Genomic DNA, 12,094 nt, shown 5'->3' with positions numbered 1-12,094 from the left:
TGAGGGGCTCAGAATTTGCCACAAAATAAAGAAAACTAGGACCTTGCTTAGGCCCAGGATATACAAGCTTGGCCACATCCACTGAATAACGTAGAGAAGTTAAAGCTCCCATACAATGCCACAGCCTCTCACCTGTATATGAAGACAATGACCAGAACGACAAGTGCCACAAAGGATGCACCAACACCCAAACCGATCTGTGCCTCCAGTGGAAAGGTGAGCTGGCTTTCTGTGTCATACTGCACTCGGCCCAGGAGGAAGTTCAGGTTTCCCATTTGTACCTGTAGAGAAAGCAGGTGCGGTGATGTAAGCTCAGTGCAGCAACAAAAAGCAAAAACACACAGCTTCTGCAGAACAAGTACAGGTGGCATACAGCTCTCTAGTAAGGCTACATCCCACAGCACAGCTCCTGAATCCCGCTGCACCATTTGTTCCAGACAGTGTTTGCCAATTAAGGGTAGAGTTGAGAATAAAAGCACTTCCTTGCCACTATGACTTCTGCCTTTCTCTTACTTCCTGTCCCACTCCCTGCTTCCATTACTACTTCTTGCTTGGGCACCCACTAATGACATGATTTGTTGCTCACTCCCTACCGTGAACTCTGGCAGCAAGTCGGTGCCCTCCCGCTTTGTGCGGTGCCGAGGAGCTGGCTGCTCGGAAGGAGGCTCACAGTAGAGATGATTCCTTGTTAGTGTCTTCACCACGCAGATTCCTTCTCCAATCATGGCCATAACTTCATCCTTGGAAATGGCCAGATCTAGATTTTCCCCCTGGAACAGAAGTAGAACAGCACATCAAATTGGGCTAAAAAGCATCTCTGCATTGTCCATGGCTCCAGAGAAGATGGAGACCAGCACCACATGACAAGAGGAGGATTTTTTATTCCCTGACTGGGAACCCATCTGAACTGGCTGCACAAGTTCACTTTGTAAGCCAAACATTCTTCACTCTGTGATCAAAAAGATCGAGTGGAGAAAGTTCACGTCTCCAGCTGCAGCCACTACCTTTCTTAATTGCTATTGGACTGGAGAGTACCTTTCTATACAAGAGAAATATCACAGTGCCTTTTCCTCACATATATAAAGAAAACAACAAACATTTGCCACTCTGCCCTCTTGCAGCCTCTTTAAACAATGATTCTCCTATTTCCACCTAATAATTTTTTTTTACTCTTAAGTTACTTATAGAAGAACCTTGAGATGTCATGAAAAAATGGCAGCTGAGAATAGAATGTAATGGTGGGTTTTGTTTGGTACTAATATCTCATACACAAACAGTGCTAATTCACATTAGGACAAAAAATTAAAAAAAACTACAGAAGTTTCCATGAGCCCTATGAAACCCTAAATGATTTATGGTCTTGAGAGGCTTTTTTGATGCACTCCTTTTTCCTCCTCTCATGTGCTATTTCTCAGAGGCCAAAGCAGATGTGCTGTGACAGGCTGCAAGCCTGTCAAATGCTTTAAAAACCTTGGAAGCTGCATGTTGCCAATTTAAAACAGCCTCAGGATAGCAACCACTTTGTTCAGCATATGTTATTTCTAGATAGTTCGTGTGTTACCTCCACAGAGATGACGCTTCCTGGCTTGTGACGATATGGTTTGGCAGGGTCTTCAGCATTCAGGGGCTTGAGGATAGGGTTGACTTCATAAGAGAAGGGCATGGGATGCAACGAGTTGAAATCAAAGCTCAAATTATCCAGAATAAATTCCAGTTTGATGTGGACACTCCGCAATAGCAGGTTAATGGCTGGAGTTTTGCACAGGATCAGGTAGGAAGAATTAACAAGACATGGTTCTTCAAACTAAATGCCAAAGGGAAAAAAAAAAAAAAAAGGCATTAGCAGTGAAACGCTAATACTTCTCTCATAGCTCTGCAATGCTTTCAAACCCTGTGCAATCTGGGGCTAGTCTGTGCTCCTCTTACTTGGAGCAATGCCAGAAAAGCTCTGCTAATTGTAGAGAGAAAAATCCAAGATCTGAGGAATTCCCCATGTTCCTCTAAAGAAAGTCTTCAGAACACTGGTTTTGCTGCAGGTACCTAGGTTTCAGTAGTGGAAATCAGCTCCGACATTCCCACAGCAACAAGATCTGGAGCAGCATCAGCCTGAGATCTCCCTGCTCTGACAGAAGGGGACCAACGACCTTCAAGGCACTGCAGACTTCCTAACCTGAATGATTCTGTGAAAGAAGTGTCCCTTGCTGGATTACATATGTTTTATACATGTGATGAGAGCATTAGTTGTTTTTTTCCACTTCCCCAGAGGAATTCACAGCCACAAATGCCTTCCTAAGAACATTGGGAAAAACAGCTTTAGTAGTGCATGTCCTTCAGGAGAATATTCAGCTCCACGTCTATAAGACAGAAACCTGGAAAGTACTTAACATAGAAAAAAATTCCTACATAGTTAGAGCAGTTTTCATATACGTGTAAGAATATGAAGAGCATCATCCTCACCACATCTCTCAGAATGCCAGATGAAATGTCAGATGATTACCTCTCAGCACACTGGGAGATTAAAAGACAAAGACAAGGCCTCCAAGTTTATGTACAGGAAGCCCTCCGCTGTTTGCACCATGAATGCAAACCCTTGTTGTACTTTGGCTACCAAATACCCTCTAACTCTGCAAGCTCTGCAGTCTCAATGGTCAGATCAAGACCTGAGCAGTGACTCATCTCAGGATGCTGACATCTGGAGAACAGAAAAACGCGGGTGGATTTGGTCATTTCACTGAACTCTGCCTGGTTTTATATCTCAGAGTGAAAGAGCCCAGGAGCTCTAAAGACAGACCTGAACTATGCAAAAAGAAAGTCTGGAGCATGGACATGCTGAGCCAGACAAGCTCTCTGGCTCAGCTGCAGATTTCTTTATCTCCTCACTGCTGTCCTGCTGCTTGTCTCCTATCGCAAGCCCTGCACATCTCTAACCAGAGGCAAACCCAGCTTATGCAAATGTTTGTGAAAGTGCTTAACCTTTCAGCCTGGCAGAGAGCGCTTCTGTTTGGCCAAGACTGTTAGTTGGTGGGAACTGAGCAGGTAACAGCAAGGGGTCCAGAAGCCCTAGGGACAGACAGTCCGCCTTTGCAGCACAACACACCAGCCCTCATGAACCCTCAGCTCCATGGAACACTTTGCCACGTTACCTGCTGGATGCTGCACAGAGCACCCTCAGGGCACTCGGTATCTGGGATTATTCTGCGCCATCGCCCCGCTCCTCGGCGCCGGCGTTCAGATGGAGAGACGGTAACGCGAATCTTCGGTCTCTGTACAACATCCAAGTTGTATCCATGAACTCTGAGCACTCTCCCTCCACTGGAAGAGAAAAGCAGCCAATCTCACACACCTATTATTCATCAGCTCTGTCCTGTGCTTCCACCCTTCTGTTTATGCCCATTCCTGCAAGCCTGGCTTTTTCCAGAGTGCAGCACATCAAACAGATGCCACTGGTGCTGTAGCACCTGCCTGCCATGGCACACGGCCTCGGGGAAGGTGCAAGCCCTCAGTCTTTGTACCTGAGAAAGCTTTTAGGTGGCTCTGCAAAAGTGATGTTGGGATCCAGAGTATATCTGAAGAGAGATCCTTCCAGCCTCCGCTCCTGGTCCCCATACTTGATAGTGACTGGTAGCTCTGTAGACACATTGCTGGGACTTGTCTGACATGCCAGCTGATCCTCTGTCATCTCAGAGAGGCTTGGAGAGACAAAAAAGAGAGCAAATGATTATAAAACCTATCTCTGCAGTAGCTGTATTTAGTACTATGCCTTGCTCTTCGCCGACAGACCGTGAACCTGTTCCCATATTTTCCTAAATTTAATGCTGAAAACCCTGCAGGGCTCTGGGGCAGACTCGGGGCAGTGCACAGCCAGCACATTGGCAGGCCCTGATCTTACATGCGGCAAGGGAGGTCTCCAAGCAGGACGCTGATCTCACTAGGATGTCCAGTCAGCAGCTTTGAGCCCAGAAGGGTAAGGCAGGTTCCTCCTGCTTTGGGGCCCTGAGTTGGAACAATGGATTTCAGCTCTGGGTTCTAGAAGAAGAAAAAAAAAAAGTGATGAGAACCTCACAAAATAAGGCAAGGAAAAAAAGTAGCAGTGATCTCCAGGGCTCTGAAAATACAATCTGCAGATTCCCAAGCACATGCAGTCCTCAGCTAGGCTCCAGCTGCTGCCTTGCTATGGAATGGCACCAAGAGAGGAGGGGTCAACCACACTAGCAAGAAATGCGAATCAGAGACTTGGCTTTCCACAACGCAAGAGGCAGACAGATGCTGCAGACAGCAGAGCTGCGAGCCTCACACACAAACCCTAGGATTAACAGTTCAAAGGGATTGTTCAAATCAGTAACTGGATTAATAACTCAAGTTAGGAAATACAAGGCAGCAAATAAATTGTCTGTTTGTCTAGTAGATGAAGAGATTATCAGCAGGGAGCCTTCAGAATTTGTCTTAAGGCCTGAGCTGCTAAACATGCTGTTAGGTCACCTGGAAAGGAGAAATGAAATTTGATAAATTATTCACAGTAACGATGACTTAGTCCCAGGCGGTGCAGAAAAAAACTGAGGAAGCAGGCAACAGAGTGGCACAAGTAAGTCACTACTGATAAATGATAAATGAAAAGCAAGATACATAAAATGAGAAGAAGCAGAAAGACTACAACAATGAAGCCAGCCCAGTTGTGAGCTTTGAAATAGCCCCTTCAGGAGTGCTTTAGCACCTATAACAACTCTGTAAGCACAGAGCCCAATGAAAACACACCAAGCATTATGAATTCCTGGGAAGGGAATTGAGAATTAAAACAAATATATATGATAGTACAAATTCCTGTTGCACTCACATCTTGAATGTAAGTATGCAGTTCTAATCACCCTGCCTCAAATGGTGATAACAGAACCAAAACAAAGAGCAATAACAAGCACAATCCAATATACAAAATGGTTTCATACAGCCAAAATGTAACAGCCTAGGACTTTTCAGACATCTTTCCTCTTCCCAGGGGAAATGGAGACATGCAACTTGGCACATACAACTGTAAGTTGTACAGCAAGATAGAAGAGTGAGTAATACTATCTTAAAATTACATAAACATTTCATAGTTGCTGTGCTTAAGATATCGACAGTTCATCAGTCAGGTGTTTAAAAGTAATAGGAAACTTCCCCATATACTGCATAGTAACCCTGGGCTTACTGCCACCAGCTGCTGAAGGTCAGAAGTAAAAACTTTTCAAGCAGCAATTTGCAAATTAATAAAAGGAAGGTTACAAGTCTTAACAGGATGCTAAGTCATCAGTAAAAATCTCCAAATCAGAGAAGTACCTAGTATTGTTCCTCTTTAAGTTGCCACTGTCAAAAACAATCAAACAAAAACACTAGACTACAGAATCCTTCGTACAACCCAGTACATCTGTTCTTATAATCTTAGCAGTAGGGAAGAAAAATAAACAAAGAAAACAGAACTAAAAGACCAGATAAATTGGATAAAAACATGAACACTGATTTTCTGACAGAGAGCCTTCAGTTCATGTAGTTCGCAGCTCTTCAGCAGAAATACTGGAAGAATAGGGAGAGGTATAAAAGAAGCAATAGCCACATTACCTGATAGGTGAAAATATGCTCAGAAACTCCACGTCCTCCTCCAGGCACTTCCACCACCACGTGCCCAAATCTCTCCGTCCAGCTCCCACCAGTGACACACACGATACTGCAGGACAATCCAAGAACAGCGTCACAGCACAGCACAGAAATCGAGCTGTATCCTTTGCATCGTGTTCTAAAACCACCCAGCAACCACAGCTCCCGTCTCTTTCAGCCTTAGCACAGGCTCAGAACATACCACCAAACATGGAAAGACTCCTTTAAAAGCTAGTTTAGGTGCAGCAGAAAAAAGCAGGGGGCAGTTCCAAACGAGCCCATCCTATCCAAGATTACTTTTTCAGGGACAGACAGGAGGAAGCCCACTGTATCAGATGCACAAAGAGGCCAAGAACTCTGCTATAGACCAGAGCTGATCAAATCAGACACATCTGGAGTGACCTCAGTCCACACATTAGCACTGTGCCTGATGCAGAAACAAAACTCAAGGCTGTAGGTCTAGCTGATCTTCAGCCAGCAGCCTCTGGGATCTGCCAGCTCTCCCTGTGTGCACCACCCATTCTTTCCAGTCCCTTTTCCAGCCGTAATTTGGCGTAGGAGATGCTGACAATGCAAAAAATCAGGTTGCACTTCTAACATGGGATTCCTTGCTGCCCTGTTTGAGCACTGATTTACTATCAGAAAAACTTTGCTCTGCAGCAGGCTTTTGCCAGATTCGCTATGCAGTAAGAGATTAATTTTGTCTGGGCCTTGCTCAGGAATGGGTTCAGGGTTCAGTTATATGCCCCCAACCAAAAAGACTCCGGAATTTGAAGGGACTGGCAGGGAGCCAGTCCCAAGCTAGGATCTTGGGATGCCAGGTGACATACAGAACAAAGACAGTGCTACCCAAGAAAGACTATCTTCTAATTCTAGGATGAAAACAGAAAGCAGATGGATCCAGACAAACAAGCAGCACAGACAGGACAACACTGCTCAACACAGCAGGCCACTTCCCAGTAGGATCTTACCTCGCTCCCAGGGGAAGGGTGCTACAGCTACTGCTACCACGGAATGGAAAAATGGGATTGTGATAGCTCTGATGAGAGGTTACTCACAATTGCTCTGCTCTTCTCTCCTCATCTCCTGCTGGTTGCTTGGCTCCTCTGCCTCCCTTGTCCAAGGCTCCCACCTACCTGCCCTTCCACAGGCCAACTGTACAAATATTTCTTTCTTTGCTTCCTCGCTGTTCCAGTCACGCCTCTAAACACCTGACTGTACTTGCTTGTTATATGGTCCTTCCCTGACCAGACACACAACTACCCAATTCTCTTTATCACTGACGTTAGCTGGATTCAGCAGGACCTCTTGCCCCTTCTCATCCTCGTAGCCACTACTTTTACAGGCACCATGTGAGCTGCCAGGCCCGGCTAGCCAACGAAGCGTGGCACAGGGCCCAGCAGGACTCCCCTGTCAGCCCCTGGCTAAGAGGGTCCTTTCACTGGATTTGTTCAGGGAGGTGCAGGTCTGCCTAGCAAGTGAAGGAAAACATCTTGGGGTGTGCCCGCTCAAGCAGAGACAAGGAACTGTGCTGTACCTCTAACCATGCATCCCCATCCTCATCCTGCATTAACGAGGTCAGGATATTTCCCTTACAGTGACACTTATAACAAGGCATGTCCTGGGCATTACTGAAAGGAAGCTGTGACAGAGACACCCATGAAACTGCAGCTGAGCCCGTGACTCCCTGAGCCAGCTAGCTGTGTTCAGTATACAGCGGCACTGTTTGGTCGTTGCCTTGTACACAAACTTATCTCCCCAAGGTCACTGCCTGAGGAATAACTAATCAGACAGCGACCTTACTCGGGGGCACTCCCTGGGGAATGGGCAAGACTTGATACCTGCTACAGCAAAGGCAACGAAATCTCAGCCTGGTGTCAGCAGCCAAGGGAAAAGCCAGCGCCTGTCTCTGGGAGAAGGTTCACAGATACTCTACCTGCTAGAGATCTCATACTCTTGAGCATCTACGGCACAAGGAATTCCTGCAACAGTGACAGTTTCTGCAATGTCTTGATGTTTCTGCCCGAGGTTTGAGCCAGTGATGGTGATTCTAGTGCCACCTTCCACTGGTCCAGACAGGGGGTATACCTGCAAAGACACCCGCGCACGTGTAAATGTCACAGTATCTCAGACCTCCTCAGCCTGGTAACTGATCTACAGCACTGGGTCCTTCACAACTGCCCCACCGCCAACTCTGCCTGGTCTGGCCATTGCTACGGATTCCCTTTGGTGACTGGGACTAGTACCAGGCTGCATCCTCAGAAGAAAGGCCATAAAGAACACCACAATCAGAGCTTTCTTTCCTATACCTCACCATTGCCAGCAGTTCCCCAGAGGGTGTGAGTCCACTCTAGACTTCTGCAGGCAAGGACTGCCCTGCTTTGCCTTCTCATCACCATGCTGACCACTCCATAGGGCATCTCTACTGAAGAGTGGGAATGCACAAGCTGATAAATGTTACTGGTGTTGAAGCAGCAAGCACCATTACCCTCTCAGCATCAGTACGACAATGAATCACATGCTGCACAAACTTCAAAGCTCTGTCCCTCAGCAGCATCCAAGGTGAACTACGACAAGATGCAGCACATGGACGTTGTGTGCCACTGAAGGGAGGACAAGCTGACAGCAAAAGGGACACATGGCTACAGACACTTGTCATGTGGCAGTTAGCAAGAAACATTTAAAATAAACAGACAAAAATCATTAATCCCAGTAACCTGTCATGCCTTTCACATCCCTGCTGTGCCATTATCATTAGGTTTTGCCCTCCTTTACCCCAGGCTCAGCTGGGCCAACCTGGTTCAGGCTCTGGCTCAGAACAGTTGGGGGAAATCCAACCTGTAGACCCTTTCCAGCTTCTGAAGGATTCAGCTCCTTCTGGCATGCCAGTTTCAGCTCACATGACGTACAAATACATCTTTCCCCAGTGGTCTTTATGAGTACAATGAAAGCCCAGCACAAGCCTAGCATCCTCACACCACTGAGAGATCAGAGCAGAATAGGATTATCTTGCTCTTTAGATGGCCAACGTCCTGCTGAGCTGCACTCTTCACTCTGAGTTCGGACCTCTGGTTTCAACCAGAGAATGCAGCCCTCCTTGCCCCAGGTGCAGTGCACTGGTGAGCGGGTTACTCACAGAGTGAATGAGAGGTGCTGGACACAGGTCTTCTATCTCTTCCTTGCAGGAGCCCCTGAAGATGCAGCTGGGGTTGCTGCCTCCACACCACACACAGTTGTACTTTGAGTCAGCTGTTTGGCAGCGGCTACAATCGGTGTGTCCCACAGAGCAGTTGTAAAAAGTCACTGCAAAAGAGAAACGTTCAGAGGCATCTGAAAACAGCCCCTAAGGCACAGAATATCCCAGCACTTGGTGTCTTACAAAGAATCCCCTCCACCTCCCTTCTCTGTGAGGACTGATAGAACCGAGGCTGTATTGTTTCCTCAGTTCCCCTGTGATAGGACTACTACAGATGCAAAAAGCCTAAGCTGAGGATTCCTTGATTCCCTTCCATCCCATTTGCTGTCTCTGCTGAAGCAGTGTTGCATTCCTACCGTGGAGATCTGCAGCACTGTCCACTCGGAGGTGTCGTCGCCTCTGCACGAACACCACAGCGTTAAATTCGAGTTGAGGTGCTGTATAGCTGTACTGCAAAGACAAGGACCATCAAGGCAAAGGACTTAGTGGAGGCACAAACAAGCCAGCTGAACAGGTTGGAAAAACAAATAAAAAAATCAACATCCATCCTGCATAGTGCATTGGCAGGCACAGCCTGTATGGAACGTCCTGTGAACACAGTCAAGGCAGTGTTGCTCAGGCAGTGGCAGCACAGACCTGTCCTCGCTGGCTCACTCAGGCACCATTTTGCTCTAGAAAGAGCAGCTGACATTGGTTCACCACAAAGAACACTGCAAACAAGTGTATGCTCATGCCAATACTTGTCTAACTTTCTAAATGCATTCTGAAATGTCTGATTTCTAATTACAAGCCACCTGCTCAAAAAACTGCTCAAGCTGGCATTTCTGCAATTTCAGCTGAGCTGAAGATGTAGCATTATAATTGGTCTGCACGGCTTGTGTGTGCAAAGCCTATGTTGTTCCTTCTCCCTTGACTATACGAGATTGCGAACTAAAAATATCACCTCTGCTTGCAAATCTTGCCATATGGAAAATCTACACACAATCCAGAAATGTAAATTGCTGTTTTGATTGATTGCACCTGTTATTCTTACAATCCACAGGCTAGCCTCTACCACCAAGAAAAAATTGGCATTACTAGCCTTTTTCTTTTCACAAAAGAACCAGCACTGCAGAAGTCATGACCCAGAAACTGCAGACAGCACAGGCTCAAGCTGTAGCAGAGGCTGCAGTGTCCTGACAGGTTGCAACAAGTGGAGATTCTGAGCCAGCACCATTCCATGCCACATCAAATGCAGCAACAGATCTCAGTGCTGCAAAATCTTTCTGCAAGCTGAAGCACCAGTACTGCCAGGCAGCAGCAACACAGAGCCCTATAGTGCTCAATACTGTATAAATATTTTAGCAAAATATGCTCTTTTCCCCAGAGAGCTTGCCTCCTAGCCTGTCGGATAAACGAGCTGAGCAAAACCAGTACCAGTGTAACCTGTGAAATGGCATCACACATCCCAAGCACTCACCTGGTTCAGCTGGCAGGTGATATAACACAGGGACTGGTTGGTTTCTTCCCCTTCCACATAAGCATCCATCACCATTGTCCTCCCCTCCAAATTCAGGACACACTCATAGTCCCACTGCTGGTCCTACAGAGCAGAAGATTTATACGGCACCATTTCTTAATCACATGGAGCTTCCTGCTCCATGACAGCAGGCTCCTGCCATTCCAATTCGGTGCCTTTTACCGAGCCACTTACTGTGCAGGCAGCGTGCTCCAGCCATTCCCTTTGTTATGCCAATTCTATGCTATATTTGAAGGCTCTCTACACTCTGCCTCCATGTACAAAAAGAATCAAACCAACACAAAACAAAACACGTAGAAGGGAGCAGCACATGTGTGTCAATGTGGGGACAAGTCTCCACAGGAGAGAGAATTAAAGAAGAAACAGTGGGACTGTGAGGTTATGCCTGTACAACTCTGAAACACTAGCTCAGAAACAAAGAGTTGAGTACACAGATTAAGGCAGTGCACCTCAAAAACACTAAGTGTATTTTTCTTCTCTCTCCTGTAAACCTCCCATTGAGTTGCTTGGGCATGTTCTGTCGAAAAAAAGGATATGCGTCTGTAACTAACTCTGCTGCTCGGCAGTGAAGTATATCAGGTTTAACATATCAAGTAACAATTAGTCTGTGGGCTGCATGTTCTGAGGCGGTTGTTTGTAAAAGGTTACTAAATCAGCCTTCTGTCTTAAGAAGCAAAGAATTTTTATCAGAGACACACCCAGGGAACGACGCTTTCAAGGGCCGGTTTTCCCCATTGTGGAGGCTTCGGGTACGACAGGAATAGCCACCACAACAACATTACCAGGCCAGAAAGGAAAGGGAACAGATGACTTATCTTTAGCTTATGGAGACACAAACAACCAGCAGAGATTCAGCAGGAAGTTACTCCAAGAACTACCATCTACAGCGTAGCACAAGTGCAACTTAATCCAAATACGTGCAGATTTCTGCAGCAGGTTGGTGCACACCTGTAGCCTGCCTTTCTCTGCATGCCCTCCTACCCACCAGTAAATCCAACTACCTAATTTCTTATTCACAGAAGTCAGTCACTCCTCTGGCTGTTTCTGCTAGAAAAAAAGAAAAACTTCAGCAGCCTCACAACTGTTAGAATTCTTTGTAGCTGTCCAGCGGACAGATTGCCCAAGCAGTGCCCTGCACTAACACATTTTGTCAATGCTGACATGAAATAGCAGCTAACTACCTGGTAGAGGTGGAAGTTCTTTCCTAGCAGGGTTATTTTCCTTGCCACGTTGACTGGAAACAGTGAAGATCCCTGGATTCCCTGCACACAGGGACACGCACCGGGACCCCAGCTAAACTCTTCATTCTGAAAACAAACACATCGTTAGAGAGAGAGGCTTTCATACCTCTGATAGAGGAAATCAGAGAAACAATAGGCAAACAGAGAAATAAAGCCCTGCCTGGACAAAGAAACATCAGTGCTTCTTTACTATGAGTTACAGGAAAGCAATGCACAACAAGCCCGAAGTGGTGAACAGCAGAAAGTTGTGAATATGCTGGACATCACAGCAGCTGCCACCTTCAGGCCAGCAGCTGCCTGCCACCTTCAGGCCAACAGCTTTTCTACAAGACCTGAGAATCTCCCACACGTTTTTCTTCCTCAGGCTGCCTTCTCACCCTGCATTTACAGTGGTCACCTGCTACTTTCTCCGAGACCACTACCTCCTCTATGTGCTGAAATATTAGATCAGCAATACGTATCAAAATCTCAAAGCATTACAGCCTTAAAATGCAGATCCTGAAGTCCAGCAAC

The 12,094-nt window shown here is 46.5% G+C and overlaps 1 protein-coding gene across 4 annotated transcripts in view; it reads right to left on the bottom strand.

The window, feature by feature from the left end:
- Positions 1 to 12,094, bottom strand: part of PLXNB1 (plexin B1) — a 75,461-nt gene that overhangs the window by 12,654 nt on the left and 50,713 nt on the right. For all 4 annotated transcript variants that reach the window (XM_035338082.1, XM_035338084.1, XM_035338083.1 and 1 more), the window contains 12 exons: positions 11,522 to 11,647; positions 10,281 to 10,403; positions 9,178 to 9,271; positions 8,762 to 8,928; positions 7,562 to 7,713; positions 5,590 to 5,695; positions 3,890 to 4,026; positions 3,513 to 3,689; positions 3,144 to 3,312; positions 1,562 to 1,804; positions 594 to 770; positions 133 to 281 (listed from right to left, as the gene is read on the bottom strand). In XM_035338082.1, coding sequence (XP_035193973.1) covers positions 133 to 281; positions 594 to 770; positions 1,562 to 1,804; positions 3,144 to 3,312; positions 3,513 to 3,689; positions 3,890 to 4,026; positions 5,590 to 5,695; positions 7,562 to 7,713; positions 8,762 to 8,928; positions 9,178 to 9,271; positions 10,281 to 10,403; positions 11,522 to 11,647 — 1,820 coding nt within the window. The remainder of the gene's footprint in view (positions 1 to 132; positions 282 to 593; positions 771 to 1,561; positions 1,805 to 3,143; positions 3,313 to 3,512; positions 3,690 to 3,889; positions 4,027 to 5,589; positions 5,696 to 7,561; positions 7,714 to 8,761; positions 8,929 to 9,177; positions 9,272 to 10,280; positions 10,404 to 11,521; positions 11,648 to 12,094) is intronic.

Source organism: Oxyura jamaicensis, chromosome 12 (genome assembly GCF_011077185.1).
Source record: "Oxyura jamaicensis isolate SHBP4307 breed ruddy duck chromosome 12, BPBGC_Ojam_1.0, whole genome shotgun sequence".
NCBI lineage: Eukaryota > Metazoa > Chordata > Aves > Anseriformes > Anatidae > Oxyura > Oxyura jamaicensis.
Note: the sequence above shows the minus strand (reverse complement) of the source record. Positions and strands in the feature narration are given on the sequence as shown.